This window comes from Macaca nemestrina, chromosome 4, assembly GCF_043159975.1.
Source record: "Macaca nemestrina isolate mMacNem1 chromosome 4, mMacNem.hap1, whole genome shotgun sequence".
Lineage (NCBI taxonomy): Eukaryota > Metazoa > Chordata > Mammalia > Primates > Cercopithecidae > Macaca > Macaca nemestrina.
Window position 1 is genome coordinate 186,473,690 of NC_092128.1, and position 21,837 is coordinate 186,495,526.

General features: G+C 43.0%; 1 protein-coding gene across 7 annotated transcripts in view; it reads right to left on the reverse strand.

Moving 5' to 3' along the window:
* Window positions 1–21,837, reverse strand: part of HSF2B (heat shock transcription factor 2 binding protein) — a 198,744-nt gene that overhangs the window by 125,683 nt on the left and 51,224 nt on the right. For all 7 annotated transcript variants that reach the window (XR_011622865.1, XM_071095780.1, XM_071095776.1 and 4 more), the window contains one exon: window positions 10,104–10,207. Coding sequence is in view for 6 of the 7 variants with exons in the window: in XM_071095780.1 (XP_070951881.1) it covers window positions 10,104–10,207 (104 nt within the window). In the remaining variant the exon portion in view is untranslated. The remainder of the gene's footprint in view (window positions 1–10,103; window positions 10,208–21,837) is intronic.

Genomic DNA, 21,837 nt, shown 5'->3' on the forward strand with positions numbered 1-21,837 from the left:
CTGAGGGAGATGAAGGGCCTGCTGAGGGAGATGAGGGCCTGCTGGGGGAGATCAAGATCTGATCTGGGAGATGAGAGCCTGCTGTGGGGGATGAAGGCCTGCTGAGGGAGATGAGGGCCTGCTGAGGGAGATGAGGGCCTGCTGTGGGGGATAAGGACCTGTTGTGGGAGATGAGGGCCTGTTGCGGCAGATGGGGGCCTGCTGAGGGAGATGAAGGGCAGGCTGAGGGAGATGAGGGCCTGCTGAGGGAGATGAGGGCCTGCTGTGGGGGATAAGGACCTGTTGTGGGAGATGAGGGCCTGTTGCGGCAGATGGGGGCCTGCTGAGGGAGATGAGGGCCTGCTGAGGGAGATGAAGGGCCTGCTGAGGGAGACGGGGGCCCTGCTGAGGGAGATGGGGGGCCTGCTGAGGGAAATGGGAGCCTGCTGAGGGAGATGAGGGCCTGTTGTGGGAGATGGGGGCCTGCTGAGGGAGATGAAGGGCCTGCTGAGGGAGATGAGGGCCTGTTGTGGTAGATGAGGGCCTGTTGTGGTAGATGAGGGCCTCTTGTGGTAGATGAGGGCCTGCTGTGGGAGATGAAGGCCTGCAGAGGTAGATGAGGGCCTGCTGTGGGAGATGAGGGCCTGCTGAGGGAGATGAGGGCCTGCTGTGGGAGATGAGGGTCTGCTGTGGGGGATAAGGACCTGTTGTGGTAGATGAGGGCCTGTTGTGGTAGATGAGGGCCTGCTGTGGGGGATAAGGGCCTGTTGTGGGAGATGAGGGCCTGCTGTGGGGGATAAGGGCCTGTTGTGGTAGATGAGGGCCTGCTGTGGGGGATAAGGGCCTGTTGTGGGAGATGAGGGCCTGCTGTGGGGGATAAGGGCCTGTTGTGGTAGATGAGGGCCTGCTGTGGGGGATAAGGGCCTGTTGTGGTAGATGAGGGCCTGCTGTGGGGGATAAGGGCCTGTTGTGGTAGATGAGGGCCTGCTGTGGGGGATAAGGGCCTGTTGTGGTAGATGAGGGCCTGCTGTGGGGGATAAGGGCCTGTTGTGGTAGATGAGGGCCTGCTGTGGGGGATAAGGGCCTGCTGTGGGGGATAAGGGCCTGTTGTGGGAGATGAGGGCCTGCTGTGGGGGATAAGGGCCTGTTGTGGGAGATGAGGGCCTGCTGTGGGAGATGAAGGCTTGCGGAGGTAGATGAGGGCCTGCTGTGGGGGATAAGGGCCTGTTGTGGTAGATGAGGGCTTGTTGTGGGGGATAAGGGCCTGTTGTGGTAGATGAGGGCCTGTTGTGGGGGATAAGGGCCTGTTGTGGGAGATGAGGGCCTGCTGAGGGAGATGAGGGCCTGCTGAGGGAGATCAAGACCTGCTCTGGGAGATGAGAGCCTGCTGTGGGGGATGAAGGCCTGGTGAGGGAGATGAGGGCCTGCTGAGGGAGATGAGGGCCTGCTGAGGGAGATGAGGGCCTGTTGTGGGAGATGAGGGCCTGCTGCGGGAGATGAGGGCCTGCTGAGGGAGATGAGGGCCTGCTGAGGGAGATGAGGGCCTGCTGTGGGAGATGAGGGCCTGCTGTGGGAGATGAGGGCCTGCAGAGGGAGATGAAGGGCCTGCTGAGGGAGATGAGGGAGTCCTAGTATCTGCAGTCCATGCACTGGAGACTCAGGACAGCCAATGTGTAGTGCCAGTGTGAATGTCAGCAGGCTCAAGACCCAAGAGGTGGTGTTTCAGTTTGAGCCCAAAGGCAGGAAAAGGCCCACATCCCACCTCAAACAGTAAGCTTATTCAGCCTTTTTATTCTATTGGGGCTCCAACTGACTGGATGAGAGCCACACACCTAGCTGAAGGCAATCTGCTTTACTCAGCCTCCTGGTTCAAATGTTAATTTTATCCAGAACATCCTCACAGACATACCCAGAGTTAATGTTTGGCCAAATGTCTGGGCATCTCGTAGTCTAATCAAGTTGATAACAAAAATTAACTCTCTTAGGGACCACCTAGGTGGTTTGAATAAAAGCTTCAAACCTGCATGAAAACCAGCCTACTAATTCTCAGAAGAGATTTTTCCACCACTACACTCAATGCCAAAAGTCAAAACAATTTTCCTAAAAAAACCTCAGGATTAAGCGAGTATCTTCAGTTTACCCCTACACTGTTGGGAAATACCCTTGGGAGTTTCCTCTCAGGCTACTCACCTGAGGGTGGGACCGGGGCTTTGTCTCCTATTCCCCACACCCTGGGAGCCATTGAAACTAAAGGACAAGTTTGAAAAATACCCTCAAAGCAAGAAGCTAATTTCTCTGTTAACCTCTCTGTCCTCCCACTTTCACTTGACTTTCATGTTCTAGGTATGTGTGTGTGTATATTACATGTGATATATTACATATATTGCATATATATCACATGTAATCTATTATATATATTATATATGTAATATGTATTACATACTGTATATCATATATATTATATTACATATATTACATCTAATATATGTTGCATATATCACATATTGCATGTAATATATGCTACATATAATATATATATTACATATTATATATTGCATATAATATATATTTTATATATAGTTTTTTGGTTTTTTTTTTTGCGGCCAAGCACAATGGCTCACACCTGTAATCCCAGCACTTTGGGAAGCCAAGGCAGGAGGATCACTTGAGACCAGGAGTTCAAGACCAGCCTGGGGAACACAGTGAAACCTCGTCTCTACCAAAAATGTTTTAAAAACTAGCCAAGTATGGTGGTGCATGCCTGTAGTCCTAGTTACTCAGGAGGCTGGAGCAGGAGGATCCCGTGAGCCCAGGAATTTGACTTTACAGTAAGCTAGCATCACTCCACTACAGTCCAGCCTGGGTGACACTGCAAGACACTATCAAATAAGTAAAAATTTTTTTGCGTCTCACCCAGCATTTTGAATGTTCAGTAAGGAGAGGTGGTCAGGAATTTTTCTATCATAACCCTGGCTCCCAATTCATGGCCTGGAAGGATGGAACATAGGGAGACTTAGAGGAAGCTCTCAACCCAAGGTGATGGTGGCTCAAAACCAGGTGAGAAAATTAGCTGGGCGTGGTGGCGGGCACCTGTAATCCCAGCTACTGGGGGGCTGAGACAGGAGAATCGCTAGAATCCAGGAGGCGGAGGGTTGTAGTGAGCCAAGATCACGCCACTGCACTCCAGCCTGGGTGACTGACCGAGACTCTGTCTCAGAAAAAAAAAAAAAAAAAAAAAGAAAGAAAGAAACGCTCAGTGGGAGTGCTAGCTGATGACCAGATTCTAGATTCTGGAGATGTTTTGAAAGCAGAGCCATCAGGACTTCCTAACAAATTGAACGTAGGTGTAAGAGATTAAAAGGAGTCAAGAATCATTCAAAGGTTTTTTAAAAGTCTGAGACACTAGAAAAACAGAATTGTAATCAACAGAGATTAGAATTTGGTGTGAGGGAAGATTAGGGGTTTAGTCTGAACACATTGAATATGAACATTTATTAGATGTTCATGTGGAGATATCAAGTAGACAGTTCAATCTATGAGGCTAGAGCTTGGGACAGAGGTCTGGGTTGAAGACACAAATCTGGTAGAACCTGATCAATGCTTCGTGTTACTCAGACAAGCCAAATAGATGTAAGATGTAAATAACCGCCTATCTGCCTTTTTAGCATTGAAAACATGGTAGGAAGTGCAGTTTCCTGTGATCACAATACTAGTCTGCATTAACAGTTACATAACATGTGGCCACCATCTCGATACACTCTGTTCTCATCAGCTATTTGCTAGAGTTCTATGCCAGTTCTGTGGCTGAGGAGGAATGTGAAGAATGTGGACAAAGCCTGGGAAAAAGCCAGCCATGTAGTTGAACAAAGGGAAGACAAATGAAATCTAGCAAAGGTTAAAGGAAACAAGACGATTTAGTCAGGGATGATTAATAGCAACTGGTCTCATACTCTGAATCAGAGAAGTCTAGATACTTGAAAGTAACCTGCCACCTTTAGAGCAAGCAAACAAAAGAAAATGAGCTTTCACTGCAGCATGAGATTTCTTTTTTTCATTTCAAGTCTTTTATCCCAAAAGCATGAGATATTTAGATTAGAAATAAAAGAGGAAAACTAGCACCTATGTGACACCTACGACATTAGGTGTTGGCCTAAACACTATTGCATTTTAATATACATTAAGATCTTTGAGGTAGAAATTCTCATTTTATAGATCAGAAAAGCAGGATTCTAAAAGTTTAGGTAAGTTCACAAGCAGGAAAGCTGCAATTCAAATCTGGGTCGAATGAGTCCAAAGCTCATATTCTTATTAAAATATATCAAATTTCTTAACAGAAATTGATACAAGTAGGAACTGATTACTGAAAAGGATAATGAGATCTTTTTTTTCCTTGATCTTTTTTAAACGAAGTTTCACTCTTGTTGCCCAGGCTGAAGTACAGTGCCATGATCTTGGCTCACTGCAACCTCCACCTCCTGGGTTCAAACAATTCTCCTTTTCCTCGATCTTTTAAAAATTAGAAGAGATTCTTATCTGTCCAGTATATTCTCATAAACCAGATCTATCTAAAAGCAAAGGAATAGAGGAAGCCAGTTTTCAAATTATCTCTCAGTCCTAAGCAGTTATGATTCTAGATTCTGAAAACAGTCTAGATTCTGAAAACAGTCTAAATTCTGAGAACAGTCCCACTACCACCAGCACCACCACCAAGCACCAAGAACTATTTTTGTTCCTATTTTCCTATTCTAAACTGTATATTCACCTTCTAAAACACATATGAAATTCTATCATTTAAAATTTAAAGTAATCCCATACATAACTCAGGAGTCAAACATCCTAGGCTTAAACACATCTTGTTTTGTTTGACTTTAGAACAAATGATTCTAAAGTAAGACGACCTAGAAATGAATTTATGAGGGTTGGGCTGTGCTCACTGTGTTGAAAGAACCAGTAATTATCTTCACGGATAAGAAAGCCTGGGATGGCTGGGCATGGTGGCTCACACCTATAATCCCAGCACTTTGGGAGGCTAAGGCGGGCAGATCACCTGAGGTCGGGAGTTCAAGACCAACATGACCAACATGGAGAAACCGCTTCTCTACTAAAACTACAAAATTAGCCGGGCGTGGTGGTGCGTGCCTGTAATCCCAGCTACTCAGGAGGCTGAGGCAGGAGAATTGCTTGACCCCGGGGGGTGGAGGTTGTGGTGAGCAGAGATCACACCACTGCACTCCAGCCTGGGCAACAAGAGTGAAATTCTGTCTCAAAAAAAAAAAAAAGAAAGAAAGAAAGGAAAAGAAAGCCTGGGATGATGTCCCAGAAGCAAAAAAATTGCATTAACACAACTTAACAAACACCTCATATTATCCATAACCCAAAGCTTAAGCAGGAAAAGCCCACCTGAGTCAAAGAACACAATCTCTGATGAGTGGCAGGAACTTGGGTTGCTTGCCACAGACAGAGCTGCATAAATTAAGATTAAACTCATCACAATTTTCACTCAGCCCCAGAAACTTCCAGAGGACCAGAGCTAAAAGGGCCATCGAGAATATTTAGCCTAAACTCCTCTTTCTATGAGAAAATAGGATTACTGGGTACAAATTAGCCTAAGTAGAGACGGGCATATTGTTTCAGGGCAACTGACTCAGAAGTCAAGCAAAGCCAGACCTAATGTCAACTAAACATGAGAAGTCACCCAGCACTGGCCCAGTACAGTGGCTCACACCTGTAATCCCAGCACTCTGAGACGCCGAGGGGGGTAGATCACCTAAGGTCAGGAGTTTGAGACCAGCCTGGCCAACATGGTGAAACCCAGTCTCTACTAAAATTACAAAAATTAGTCAGGTGTAGTGGCAGGCACCTGTAATTCCAGCTACTTGGGAGGCTGAGGCAGGAGAATCGCTTGAACCCAGGAGGCAGAAGTTGCAGTGAGCCGAGATTGCGTCACTGCACTCCAGCCTGGGCAACAACGAAACTCTATCTCAAAAAAAATAAAGTAAAATAAGAAGTCATCCAGCACTAAGGCTTCCACCCCGGAGATGTGTCCTGCTGAGCAGCAGTCCTATAGAACGGTTGGGAAACAGGGTCTGGAGCCAGGCAGTCGGGGTCTCAGATCCCAGCTCCACCACCGCCACCCCATAGCTATATAACCCTGGCGCCTTACTCACCTCTATGTGCCTCAGTTTCTTCATCTATGATACAGAAACAATACTTACCTTACAGGGTACTGAGAGACATAAATGTAACAAACATAATGCACTTAAAACCATGACTGGTACTCAAGAAGTACTAGGTATTCTTATTTAATTATCCTCTCCCATAAACTGGCAATGTCTGCTGGCTCATGGCCCATAACAGCCAGCTCGGATAGTTACCTTATAGGTCAGGTCTAGGAATCACCTCTGATTCTACGATTCTTGAGAGGAAAAAAGCTGTCTGGTCAAGTATCCAACCCTGGTGGGTAAGTGTTATCAACGGAGTACAAGCATAGCCCCCTGGACCTGCCCTCAAACTATGGAAGGTCTAGGGCTTTACCCTACTTGCAAGCTAACAAGCTAGCATACTAGAGTCTTACAGACGCTGGCAGAAGACACAAACTCTTGAGTCTGAGACTAAGAACTTGTTACAGCAACAGCCATAGCCAGAGCAGCAGCATTTATGCCAGTTTAAGATCCAGTTCCACAAGGCCACACACATGCTGTGTGGCTGTGTCACAGGAGAGGAACCCCAAGCTCTGGCTGAACTTTGCCCTAGAGGGAAACATTATCTTTACTAGATAGATATAAACAAACGTACCCTTTTTGCTCTGGAAGGAAACTGCATCTCTGTCCTCTAAGGATGTCTGCTATACACACATCCTTTAAAAGCTAGCCAGAAACAAAGGTCAGTTCCTCTGCTCTTAACACATGAAGAAACAGGACAGACCCTTGTGTCTCGACAATATCTAAATAAATGAAGATATACACTTGTGTTCATGGATTGTAAGTCTCAATATTGCTAAAGTGTCCATTCTCCCTCAAAATGAACTGTTGACTCAACACAATCCCAATAAAAATTCCAACAGGATTCTTTTCGGTAGCCAGTGACGAGCTGATTTTTAAATTCATATGGAAAGGCCAAAGGTTTAAAAATAGCCAAAACCACCTTGAAAAAGAAGAACAAAGTTGGAGGATTTATACTACCTGACTTTAAGATTTATTATAAAGCTATCAAGATTTATTATAAAGCATGGTATTGGCATAATGATCCAAAAATAGATGACTGGAACAGAACAGAATCCAAAATGACCTTCACATGTATTGTCAACTGATTGTCGACAAGGTGCAAAGGCAATTCCCTGGAGAATAAAGTCTTCAAAACAAATGGTACTGGATCAACTAGATAGAAAACTTTATGCAAAAAACAAACCAAAAAATAAAAATAAAAACAACAACAAAAAAACTCTCACACAGATACCAATTAAAAACAAATCATGTAACTAAACGTGAAATGCAAAACTATAAAACTACCAGGAGAAAACACATTAGAAAATCTTTGTGACACTGATCTAGGAAAAAATTTCTAAAACAAAAGTATGATTCTTCGAAGAAAAAGAATTATAAACTTTATTACAATTAAGATAGGTCTTCTGCTCTTCAGAAGATGCTCTTAAGAGAATGAAAGACAAGCCACAAGCTGGGAAAAATTATTTTTCCAACACATTTGTCAAAGGACACAAACCGAAAACACAAAGAACTCTCAATATTCAGTAAGAATCTATGCAATTTTTTAAAAATAAGTAAAATATATGAACAGCTATCATCAAAGAAGTTACATGAATGGCAAAACATGAGAAGGTACTCAACATCATTAGTTATAACAAAAATACAAATTAAAACCAGAGTGAAGTACCACAGTATCCCTACTGGAATGTCTAAAATTTAAGAGAATGACCATACACTAACACACTGCTGCTGGGAATGTAAGATGGTACAAGCACTTTGGAAAAAGGTGGCAGTTTCATAAAAACTAACATGCGCCTACCACATGTCCCAGAGATCCCACTTCTAGGAATTTACCCAAGAGAAACAAAAGCATATGCCCATGCAAAGACGTGTACAAGAATGCTCCCAGCAGCTTTATGAACAGTAGTCAAAAGCTGGGGACAACCCAAATGCCCATCACTAGCTGAATGAATACACCAATTGTGGTATATCCATAACATGGAATATTATTTAGCAATAAAAAGTAATGAACTATTAATAGACACACAGATGGATCTCAAAATCAACATGGATGGATCTCAAAATAATTATGCTGAGTGAAAGAAGCTCGGCAAAAAAGAATACAAACTATGATTCCACTTATATAAAATCAAAGAAAATGAAAACTAACTACAGCGCAGAAAGAAGGCAAGTCTCTCTCCGGAAGGCAGGGAGAGGAGCAGGGAGGAGGGACCACGAAGGGGCACAAAGTGCCTTTGGAGGTCATGGGTTTGTGTATTACCTTGATTGTGATAATAATTTTACAGGTGGACATTTATATCAACACTTATCAATTGTTCACTTTAAATATATGCAACTTATTACATGTTGATTATATATCAATAAAGCTATTATTTTAAAAAAGCAATCACCACCAAATGGAACTGACTCTAAAAATTAGAGGTTAATTTGAATTATGAAAAAATAAGGAAAATTAATTTATTTTTATACATGGGTCAAATATATACTCATTAAACAACATACAGTGTTAAAAATTATGATGAAATTGGGACAGAACTTTAGGTTAGATTGGTAGTTCAGGGTGAAGAGGAAAGGTTGCAGTAAAGATAGCTTTTTAAATAAATCTTAAAACACATACACACTCTACATGTGTACTTCCCTTCAGAGCTGCGGTGTCTTTCCAATTTCTTTTTACCCAAATTATTTAACAATGGGTCTTCTATTTTATCTGATAGAGCCACATACCCACATATAGTACTGTGCTGTTAATAGAGAATGGGATAGGCTAATGCTGTTTATCAGCTGTTTTATAAGACAATTTTTCTTTGTGTTGTAGGGACACCAGTAAATCATATCCAAATTGAAAGCAATACTTCAGAAACAGAACTAGAGTAAACCTAACATACCAAGGAATTTTCTAAAATTTGACTTCTTTAAAAAGAAATAACATCTTATAATCAATCCTACTTTCTAATACTTTAAAATTTCCTTCAGCAGGCCGGGCGCGGTGGCTCAAGCCTGTAATCCCAGCACTTTGGGGGGCTGAGACGGGTGGATCACGAGGTCAGGAGATCGAGATCATCCTGGCTAACATGGTGAAACCCCGTCTCTACTAAGAAATACAAAAAACTAGCCGGGCGAGGTGGTGGGCGCCTGTAGTCCCAGCTACTCGGGAGGCTGAGGCAGGAGAATGGCGTGAACCCGGGAGGCGGAGCTTGCAGTGAGCTGAGATCCGGCCACTGCACTCCAGCCTGGGAGACAAAGCGAGACTCCGTCTCAAAAAACAAACAAACAAACAAACAAAATTTCCTTCAGCTACAGAAGAACAGGTATACAGTAGGCCCCTCTTATCTGTAGTTTCACTTTCCACAGTTTCAGTTAGCCACAGTCAACCAAGGTCTGGAAATACCAAATGGAAAAATCCAGAGATAAACAATTCTTAAGTTTTAAATTGCAAACCATTCTGCATAGCATGATGAAATCTCATGCTGCCATCCCACTCCATCCCATCAGGGACATGAATCATCCCTTTGTCCAGCATATGCTATGCGCCCTTTAGGTCACTCAGTAGCTATCTAGGTTATCAGGTCAACTGCTGTAGTACCACAGCAACGGTGTTCAAGTAACCCTCATTTTACTTAATAATGGCCCTAAAGCACAGGAGTAGCGGTGCTGGCTTATTATTATAATTGTTCTATTTTATTGTTGTTGATAATCTCTATGCCTAATTATAAATTAAACTTTATCATACAGATGTATGAATGTTTTAAAATACAGTATATATAGAGGGTTTGGTGCTACCTCTGGTTTCAGGCATCTGCTAGGAAGCTTGCTAGGAAGCTTGGAACGTATCCCCCGTGGATAAGGGAAGACTACTGCATAAACCATACAAGCAGCTGTAGAGATAACCACCCTGCTTACCACTCAAAAGCCACCACAGCAACGGGATGAATCCTGGACTCTCGCTGATGTATTTCAGGCCTTTCAAATTGATGCTTACATTGTACAGGGACATCAGCATCAGCCTGAAATGTAAAAGAAAAAGGTGTTGGAATGCTCCATCCACACTACATTTCACCCTAAACATATCTCCTAGTTAAGAGGAACTTAACATATTTAGTTTTTCCCTCACATTTTAGATGTCCAATTCTACAATCTGGATAATGAGCATTGTAATATAACGTATGTGAAGTAATATCTGTCTATGTGAGGCTACAGGAAAATGGGAAACTTCAGCAATGATATCACATAATACCGCCTTTCATACGCTCACATAATCAAGAGTCTCGAACGCAGAGAGGGTCCCACGGGAAACTTCACAAACCATATTTATTGATTCATCTCTTTTATGACCAATCCTGCATTAATATACAGGTTACTCTCAATTTGTAAGAGTACTGTACTCTCAAAGTTCAATTCAGCCATCTAAAACCTAATGACATATTTTCATTCAACGAACATCACACATGACATCCAGGTAGCCAGGTCAGGCCACAGAACTGCATAATCACAGTACAAGGAACGAAGAGTACTACAACCCAACCATCCCTCAAACCAACAGAGCAGTTTACTGAATAGGACAGGACTTTACAAGCTGTTTCAGGACTGAACCATGGCTGGCAATGCAGAGTCTAGTGAAAGCCAGAAACTACAGGACTTCGGTTTCTGCAAATACTGCAAAATACAGAGAACCCAAACACTTTACACTGCAGAGCAATAAAAAGGCTAGACAAATATTTTTGTAAAGCCTTTGAAATAAAGAATGAGTTTGCAAGAAATGAAAGGAAAACATCTCTGATCAGGAACAAAGTAAGAGCACAAAATCTCAGAGGAAAGTGCAAAAGATGCTACGATTCCAAAAGACCAGAGCTTCAGTTACAGTGGCTTCACGCAGAGGGACAGAGGGAAAAGCCTCAGAGAGACATGGGCATTCAGTTCACAGGCCCCGCAGACACCAGAAGAGACAGAACTTTCAAGCTTAGCAGGAATTCACTTTCTGGCAGGCCTCAAAATCCCCAGGCCAGTAATTCTAACATAAAACAGAGTGGGAAAGAAGCTCCCCCAGCTTCCTGGACATTAAAGGAAAGGATCCTCAACCTGGTCTTCAAATAATTCCCCCAAATACATACTAGCAAATGAGAGTTCATAACAAAAATCATAATCTGACTCATGAGAAAAAGAAGACCAGGTGAGTAACAGCCAGCGCAAAGAACCAATAACAGGGCTAGAACCAAAAATTTTTCAGATACTAGAAGTATCAACTGCAGAAGAGAAAACTGATACGTTTAATGGGTGAAGATAATTTTAAAAGAAAGTAAAAATATAATCAAGAAGCTAGGATTACTATTATGAATGACCAGCCAATTCAAAAATAACAACAGAATTTACAAAAAAGGAAAACAATAATTAAAATGTAAAACTCAAGGATAATTAGACACATGGAAAAGCAGAAATACTAAACAGAAAAATAGACCTTAAGAAACTACAGCAAGAAAGAAAAACAGATGAAAGAGAGGTTAAAGTACAAGGAGAGGAAGATGAAAAGTTCAATATTCTTCCAAATACGGTCCACAAAGAAAGAACAGAAAGAATGAAGGAAAAAAATATTTCAAAAATATTTTCCAGAAATGAGTAAATATAAACCCTCAGATTCAGGAGGCACAAATAAATCTCAAGAAAGATACAAAATAAATACAAATCTACACACATCACAATCAAACTTTAGAAAATTAAAGACGAATTTTGTAAAACAGCCAGAGAGAAAGGATATATTACCTATAAAAGAGTAATTACACCAAAAGCTAGGCTCTCTATATCTACCAAGTATAAAGAGAAAATAATACACAGAATTGTAAACCCAGCAAAAAGAGTTTCAACAAAAGAGGTAAAAATACTGTCAAAGAAAATCTCAGACATTTTTAAACAAACAGATCTGAACTGAAAGAATTTGAAGGACAGACTTCGGAAAAAGGAAAATGACGTCAGAAGAATGTTCTGAGATACCAGGAGGGAGTAAGTAAAGGGATGTGAGTGTACAGAAGTAAACACTGGGGGGTAAAAGCAGTCATTAAAATGTCTACTCTATGGGATTTTTGAAACTTTTCAACAGAGCTAAGATACAGTCCATGAATCCATGTAATCCAGGATGTAAATATTAGAGCATTCTAAGATCTTTCAACTGTTTAGGTGAGAAAGACGTTAATTACTTTCACGTATACCAAATGCATCAAATCATGCTGTAAAACAGGGGCTATCACTGAAAGAAACAAGGGTAAACTTTCAAGACACTAGAAGAATAAAATGAACTCAGAACTTAGTGACTTTGAAAGAAAGATAACAGAGTAAGACCCTGTTGAAAGAAAGAATAAAAAAGGAACAAAAAGAGTAAGAAGAAGGGAGAGACAGAAGGAAGAAAGAGGGTGGGAGGAAGGGAAGAAGGCAGGAAGCGAGGGAGAAAGGGAAGTAGGGAGGGAAAGATAACAGAAAAAACATAATAAAAAGAAAAACAAAATATGACAGAATAAATCCAATTACTTCATTAATCACAAATGTTAATGAACAGGATATTCCTATTAAAAGGCATAGATTATAGATTGTTAAAGGAAAAACAAAATGCAACCATGGACTGTTTCAAAGAAACACACCTGAAACAAAAGTCTCCAGAAAGGGGCCAGGAGTGGTGGCTCACACCTGTAATTCTAGCACTTTGGGAGGCCAGGGCGGGCAGATTACTTGAGGCCAGGAGTTCAAGACCACCCTGGCCAACGTGGCAAAACCCTGTCTCTACTAAAAATATGAAAAAAATAGCCAGATGTGGTGATGTGCACCTGTAGTCCCAACTACTAGGGAGGCTGAGGCAGGAGAATCTCTTGAACGCAGGAGGCGGAGGTTGTAATGAAACGAGATTGCACCAGTGCATTCCAGCCTGGGCAACAGAGTGAGACTCTAAAAAAAAAAAGTTTGTGGAAAGTTGAAAGTAAAAGAATGGGAAAAGATATATCAAATACTAATGAAAAAAGAAGAAAGAGAAGGCTGAGGTAGCTACATTAACAGAAAAGAAAATAGACTAAGTGCAGTGACTCACACTTATAATCACAACACTTTCAGAGGCTAAGGTGGGCAGATGGCTTGAGTTCAAGAGTTGGAGGCCAGCCTGGGCAACATGGCAAGACCCCGTCTCTGCAAAAAATATAAAAACAGCTGGGCGTGATGGCACACCCCTGTGGTCCCAGCTACTGGAGCAGATGAGGTGGGAGGATCGCTTGAGCCCAGGAGGTCAAGGCTGCAGTGAGCTGTGATAGTGCTACTACACTCCAGCCTGGGTGACAGAGCAAGACCCTATCTCAAAAATAATAATTAAAAATAATAATAATTTTAAAAGAAAGAAAAGTGGCCAGGCGCGATGGCTCACGCCTGTAATCCCGGCACTTTGGGAGGCTGAGGTGGGCGGATCATGAGGTCAGGAGATCAAGACGATCCGGGCCAAAACGGTGAAACCCCGTCTCTACTAAAAATACAAAAAATTAGCCGGGTGCGTTGGCGGGCGCCTGTCGTCCCAGCTACTCGGGAGACTGAGGCAGGAGAATGGCGTAAACCCGGGAAGCGGAGATTGCAGTGAGCTGAGATCGCGCCACTGCACTCCAGCCTGGGTGACAGAGGGAGGCTCTGTCTCAAAAAAAAAAAAAAAAAAAAAAAACGAAAAAAGAAAATTAAAAGTACACTTCTATAAGAGTAAGTCAAAGAAATTATGAGGAAAATTGGGCAACTGAACAAGAATGAATATACAAAAATAAAACTTGTGATGCTAGTGAAATACACACACACACACACACACAGCCTTAAATACTTATTCCAGAAAAAAATAGCTGCAGCAATGGCAGAATAACTTGCATTGGACTAACCGTCCCACTAGTAAGAATCACAAATTCTGAACAAAATATAGGAACCATTTAAGGGGAATGGAAAGCAGCCAAAGGCAGGCAGAAAATGAAGAGAAGTGCCCCCTTGAAAGAAGAGGGGTGGCTCATGCCTGTAATCCCAGCACTTCGGGAGGCCAATATGGGAAGACTGCTTGAGCCCAGGAGTTCAAAACCAGCTTGGGCAACACAAAAAGATCCCATCACTTCATTAAAAAACAAACAACAACAGGAAAAAAAAAACATTAGACAGGCATGGTGGCACATGCCTATAGTCTCAGCTACCCGAAAGGCTGAGGCAAGAGAATCACTTGAGCCCGGGGCCGTCAAGGGCTGCAGGGTTGTGATGGTGCCAGCCACTGCACTCCGGCCTGCGTGACAGAGCAGTATCCTGTCCCAAAAAAAAAAAAAAAAGAATTTTTTTTAGATAAAGAGGGCAAATATATTGAGGTTTAGGCAGGGCTACACAGCACCAGGCAGCCAGCCCTCAATCAGGAACCTGGGGATGCCCAGTTTCAGAAGTAAAACCAGAGTCCAGGGTCACCAGGGTGGAAAGAAAGGGAAGAAGATACCTAGAAAGGAGGGTTTCAGAACAAGTGAGCACTAAAGGTGCACGAAAACCCTCTAAGGTTCCGACCTCTAAATGACACAAGTGTAAGGCAGAGAAAGAGGGACAGCTGCAAGGCAGAGGAATGAGGCACAGCTCTGCTTCAGACCATGTCCAGGGAGCCAGAGCTCAGGTATGAGTCAGGCAAAGCTGACGACCAGCTAGAACACACATAATTCTCTTCAGGAAAAGACAACAGAGTCCAGAGCCCCCACAACCTACCTTCTGCCACCTCCACTACTCATGCTATCAAATAAACACTGAACTAGCACTGCCGGCTAGGATGAGGAGAGTAAGCCACTTGCTTTGGGTGTAAATTTAAGGGAGTATCAAAATGCCCAGTAGCCCATATTTTTTAACACTGTAATTCAATATTTTAAAAAATATATAAAAAATGCCCTAATAAGCAAAACTTTAATGTTTTACTTTTTTTTCCTACAGCTAGGGTCTCACTTTGTCACCCAGGCTGGAGTGCAGTGGCACAGTCATTGTTCACTGCCACCTAGAATTCCTAGGCTCAAGCAATCCTCCTGCCTCAGCCTCCTGAGTAGCTGAGACTACAGGCACGTGCCACCATACCCAGCTAATTTTTCAATTTTTTGTAGAGATGAGGTCTTGCCATCTTGCCAACGCTGGTCTTGAATTCTTGGCCTCAGGCAATTTTCCCACGTCAGCCTCCCAAAGTGCTGGGATTACAGGCACAAGCCACTGTGCCCAGTCCAAATTTTTAAATAAAGATGGAACTGGTTAACAGTGCCATGCCAAGACATACTGGAGCCTAAGGCAAAAGGAAAAAATCATAACACTGACCAAGTTCATTGTTAAACATACTATGGTACATGTAACACATGCGTGCCATGGAAAATTTCTATTATAGTTTTCTATTAAAATCTCTGGTTTCCCCACTAAATTTTGTCAAAAGCAAGCTCCCGGCCTTGTCTTTATCATCTCATAAACTAGTATAGTAAGACTGGATGCAATAAGGACTCAAATTTTTTACTGAAAAGTGAATCAACTGCCAGTGATTAAGATCAAAATATATAAAAGCCAAGGTCTTCCTTCTCTCCCATGTGACCATAGGCACTTTCTTTTTCTGTTGCTGTTTTTTTTGAGACAGGGTCTCGCTCTGTGGCCAAGTGAGACAGACAGGCTGGAGTGCAGTGGTGCAATCTTGGCTCCCTGCAACCTCTGCCTCCCGGGTTCCAGCAATTCTCCTGCCTCGGCCTCGTGAGTAGCTGGGACTACAGGCCTGTGCCACCACACCCGGCTAATTTCTGTACTTTTTTTTTTTAGTAGAGACAGGGTTTCACCATGTTGGCCAGCCTGGTCTCAAACTCCTGACCTCAGGTGACACGCCTGCCTTGGCTTCCCAAAGTACTGGGATTACAGGTGTGAGCCACCGTCCCTGGCTGACCATGGGCACTTTCAAAGTCCCTGGCAATGCTATGGAGCCAGAAAAGACAGAGCTATGCAAGCACCCTCCAGAGCAGGGTGCTCAGTTCTCAAAACAAGGTCCTCAGCATCCCAGCGGGCTACAAAATAAGCCACACTGCAAGTTCTTCCAAGTTTCACTGACAATTTTTACACGCATTCAAAAGCTACTCACTAGTAACCTGTTTAATGAGGTAGTAAGGGCTACTCAAATGTAGTGTTCATGAGGAAAATTTAGGACCTTAACTAGAATTTAGTGAGGTGTCGAATCCAGTGTTCCAAGAAGAGAAAACTTCCTGCTTCAGATCACAAACCCAGAGAGGTGGAATTCCTTAGAATTAAATATATTGCCCATGGCTGCTTTCACACAGGCAGTAACAGCAGAACTGAGTCACTGCAACAGATATCATATGACCCCAAGAGCCTAAAATATTTTCTGTCTGACACTTTATGGAAAAAGTCTGCTGACCTCTGCCTTACAGCATGAAAATAAGATAAACCAATCTTTTGTATGTCTTAAAAAGCAAAGCTAGCATCTGGTAATAACTGTAATGTAGGGCAACCTTCTGAAAAGATGGCCAGTTGAAATTCTTTGCTGACTGCCATTTAGATTTAAGGTGGCAAAAACAACCCCCAAGTTGGCAGAGGTCTTTACATTTTTATATTTGGTCAAAATCAGTTATCCTTAAGAAGCTAAAACGAAACACATACTTACAACAACCATGTCGCCACCTGAGACCTCACGTCACTGCCAAGATACATCTCACAGAAGACCAAAGACTTCTGGGTCACACTAGGTCACACAAGAGTTAGCAAAAAAATAAACCCAGAAGATTCTGTTTCTTATGCAAGTGTTTTGTCTAATATAATATTTCTATTCCAACCAAAAATATCTGTAAATAGTGTATCGAGTTTCCAATTATCAAGTCTAAAGAGACTGCCCATTCATTTTACTCTTCTAGTATTGAAATATTAAATGTCATTTCTTGGCCAGGTGCAGTGGCTCAGGTCTGTAATCCCAGCACTTTGGGAGGCTGAGGCGGGCAGATCACTTGAGGTCAGGAGTTCGAGACCAGCCTGGCCAACATGGTGAAACCTCATCTCTACTAAAAGCACAAAAATTAGCTGGGCATGGTGGCACATTCCTGTAGTCCCAGCTATAGGAGGCTGAGGCAGGAGAATCACTTGAACTCGGGAGGCAGAGGTTGCAGTGAGCCAAGATGGCACCACTGCACTCCAGCCTGGGCAATAAAGTGAGACTCAGTCTCAAAAAAAAAAAAAAAAAAAGAAAGAAAGAAAGAAAATGTTACTTCTCAAACTAGTGTACTAAGAGTTAGGCTTTTCCTTCCAATGACAAAAAAAAAAGTAGGCAAATTCTGCTTCCTACCACAAACCTCAGCAGAAAGCCTGTTATAAATGGGGCTAATGGGCTCCAAAAGAGCAACTTCCCAGTCTCTGCAGTCTCGATCATCTCAGATCCATCTGACATTTAAAAGAACTGAAAAGATGGCTAAAATAAAAGTACTGGTGAACTCGAAATGCTACATAAGCAACACGAGTAACTCATCTTCAATAAAAAGCAAATTCTCTTTACCTAAATACACAAGGTCTCAGGGCTGAACAAGCTCAAAGTGTGAAAAGCAAGACAGCACTCCTCCATAGGCCAACACAACTGAGTCACTAAAGGTAAAAGTGACAACTTGACCACCTTATTCTTCATCTTGAAAGAAAATATAACTTGTAACCTACGAGTAACAGAATAAACACACCCAGTACTTCAAAACAAACTAGCAATAAAAATAAGCAAGAAAAAGTAGTATCTGTGAAGTTCACTGCCCAGAAACAAGCCAGTCAGTCATGCTAAACTGACCAAAACCTAAGAGAGCCAAATTAGCACCATAAAGTAATTCTACAGTACAATAAGTAATAAAATTCCTACAAAAGACTGCATGTAATTTGAGAAAGCAACTGGCACAGCAATACTACATTTTTAGACCAAATTATTCTTGACAGACACTTAAGAGGCCTACCAATTTTTCATTAGACCGAATACAGTAACTAATGACCTAACAGACTTAGATTCTGTGACTCTCTCCTCAGTCAAGTTAGAACCTAAAAACCTGTGGTCTCTACCATGTCATCCTCAAATGTCTGTATGTTAATTCGTATATATTATGTTACAATGAAGACATACAAAAGGAGATAAAGAATAATACAATACTCACCCCCCTGGTTAAGAAAGAAACCCTGTAACCAGAGTTGAATTCCCTTTGTGAAGGCTACCCAAAGGTGTGCTTCAGGGAGGTGTAACCACAGCTACGTCTGATATTTACACTAGCCATGCAGTGCTAATACTTTAGGTGCAGAATCATTTTTCTTTGTATGTCTGCATCAACAGCAGCATACTGCAGGCAACCTTCCACACCATGGCGAGATCCGTTTATGTTGATTTCTATAGCTCCAACCTATTTCCACTGATATATGCCAACTTTTTAACTAATCACAATTTATTTATCTATTCTCCAGCTTCTGGACATTTAGGTAACTTCCTAGTTTGTGCTATTATAAACACCACTGCTATAACATTTTCTGTACAAGCATCCCGGTGTCCTATGGAAAACGTTCTCTGAAGTACACATGCAGACGGGGACTCTGTCCTCGGCATGTGCAGACATAGCCTCCACAGGCGCAGGCCAGCTGGCTCCACATACCCTCCAGCAGCACATGGACAGGTGTAAGCTTCACTGTAGCTTCACGTCCAGTCGGAAGCTTGTAATCATCAGACTGTGATTTTTTTCAATGAGAGGCACTGAAAAGGCATCTTATGGGTTATAATTTGCTTTCCCCTGATTACTATGGAGAGCAAGAATCTTTCTCGTGTTTATGAAGCTGCTGCGTGTTTTATTCTGTAAATTGCCTGATTTTCTCTTTTGCCTATTTGTGTATTTGGTTATTTGCCTTTTCCTTATTGAAAAGGCCAAATAAGCAAATGACTTAGTTATACGAGTTTTTTTTAACGTACACAGAATGACCAAACTAGAAAGGGTAAAACCCAAAAATGCCTTTCAGAAGAGCTGATGTTCACAGTACCATCTACCAATTTATAACTCAACAGAGACCAATTCAGTGACGGGTAAGCACACTGCAGCTGAAAGCTGTACCACCTGGAAATAATACACATTAGTTCACAGGCCCCATATGACTTCCAGATATTGACTTTTGTTAATATCTGGAAATGATGAGGACTCTAAACTTAGGAATTTGAACATTATCTAGATAGAGTTTGTCTTGAAAACATACTTCCTTCATCAGAACAATTAACGGTAATGCAATGTCTTAAAATTATCTTACAAGATTCCTGATGATAACTTTCCTATCTAGAATTACTAAAGCTTTGACTGGAAACTGTTTAGAAACTCCATCATGTTTGAAGATTTCTTTTCAGCCAATACATATGTGAAAAAGGGACTGGGCCACCAAAATGCACAGTAACATTCTGTAGAACTTTTAATAACAAACAAGGGAGAACCACACCCAGAAAGTGGTGATTTGCTCTCACTCATCATGTAACATTTACTGAGCGTTTTCTCTGTCCTGGACTCGACGCTCTCCAGAAGTTTACAGGAAATGGGAGACAGACAGACAAAGCAACCAGTGAACAAAGTGTGGTACAAGCTTTACAGCTTCCTCTCCACACTTAGTTCTAAAAGGCTGCTGTTGTCTTAAGACATTTTGTGGAACCACTTCTGGAAGCATCTTTGAAAAATACAATCTGCACTGTGACTATTCCAGACGAATTCTTTGGAAAACAGGAGCTTGTGGGTGGCTCCGCCCTGCAGATGCAGCCACACATCTACTCCACAGAGAGGTGGGACAATACCATCACCCTGATTTGCCCACAGAGGTGAGCTGCTTTTCCTGCACAGCTCACAGCTGCTTCTGAAGTCAACTGCACAAAGAACCCAGAAACTTCTCACAAGCCATACTCACACTGATGACTCCTACTGGTGACACCTGGGGAAGATGCTGGGCGAGGATAAACCAATAGTAACTTCAAGAAACAGGAACCGTATAGAGCCCAAACTCCAAGAGGCATTTCTGTAACCCTCCACCCTGTGCCTGGATGAGACAACCTGGCTGAGCCACTGTTGTCCCACACAGGCCAAATACTCCCCGGCCCCTGACAGTGAAATCCACTATGTCAGTTACCTCGGCTTGGTAAAAGTAGAGGTGGTCTCATCATAGACACTGCACCCCAACTGCAAATCCAGGGAGAGCGTCATCCTGAGAACCAAGTGACCATTTAGGAATGTGGGTAGCTCCCGCCCTGGAGGCCTCTCTCCTCACTCCAGGTGAAGAACCACCTTAAACTCTGGGCCTTCCGCCATCCCCTTCAATAACACCTCCAGCAGGTCCGACCTGAGGAGCCACTAGCAAAGATGTGAAAAGGCCTTTCATGGCCTACTCAACAAGGACTGGTAAAATCATAGGCAGCATGGGCAGTGAGGAAAAAAAATAACCTGGCCTCCATAAGGAAGTACAAAAAAAGGGAGGGAAACTTTAAAGGCTGGAGAAATCCACAAATCTAATATAAAAAATAATAATAATTGCAGTTGCCTAAGTGTTACCAAGTGTCAAGGCGAATGGAAATGCCAGTGTCACGTGGCAGCAGTGGAGAAACAGCCACAGAAAGGAGACTTTGGGCCCTCCACATGCAGCTCAGTGCCAGGACAGCACTCAGGGTCCCCTGCAATCCAAGGTCCAGGCACAGCACAAATCCTGCCCACACCAGGCCCTGGGAGCACAAGCCTGGGTGACCAGTGGCCAGAGGGGAAGGAAATGGACTGAGGCAGTGACGATGCGGGACGCTCCTGACATGTGTCATCCCATGGCTGAATGACTAAGGAGAAATACACAGAGAAGAAACAGACAGGACCCTGCCGGGGGCATGCCACCAGCGGACTGCACTGAACTGCCCCAGCCTTGGCTGACACAGCTCACCCTGCACACAGTTCTGTCAAGTGGCCATTTCCAGCAGACACCTGAGAGGTTGACGGGAATGGGGAAAATTACCCGTGAGGTATGGCTGTCAAGATTGAAAAGCTACAACCACTACAGTAAACAGAATCCAGCCAGCCTGCTAGCAGCACCAACCACCTTGAGGGGTCTCCAAGGTCAGCTGGTGTGTCTGGCCACCATATGCTGGAAGTTCCTAGATTTGGAGAGTAACAAACAGGGTCTTCATTAAAAAGGTAGATAAACTAGCAACAGCCTGAAACCATATGGCTGGGGAGGCTATGCCACTGAAAGAACTCACAGAGGCCGAGTCGCAACAATGTCCCATGTACAACCCTATGAGTGTTTGCCACAAAAGAGATGGACATGTGGCCCAATGGCAGAATCGAGTCTGATCCACCACTGACCTACAGGGCCCACAGGGATTTCAGGTGGAAGCAGAAGGAATACACCATGAGCCAGCTCTGCATTCTGGGAAAATGCAACATGTCATGATAAACCCAGGGTGGCTAGTGGTTTGAAAGGGCAGCCATGGCCTGGGAGACAAAAGGCTAAACAGGAGCCAGTGGAGCAGGAGTGCTAGAAATACTGGAGCAAGAGGTGACAGGCAACAGGGCACATCCCAGAGGAAGGCTCAATACAGAGGCAGGAAGATTACACACACACACCCCACAGCACACACTCC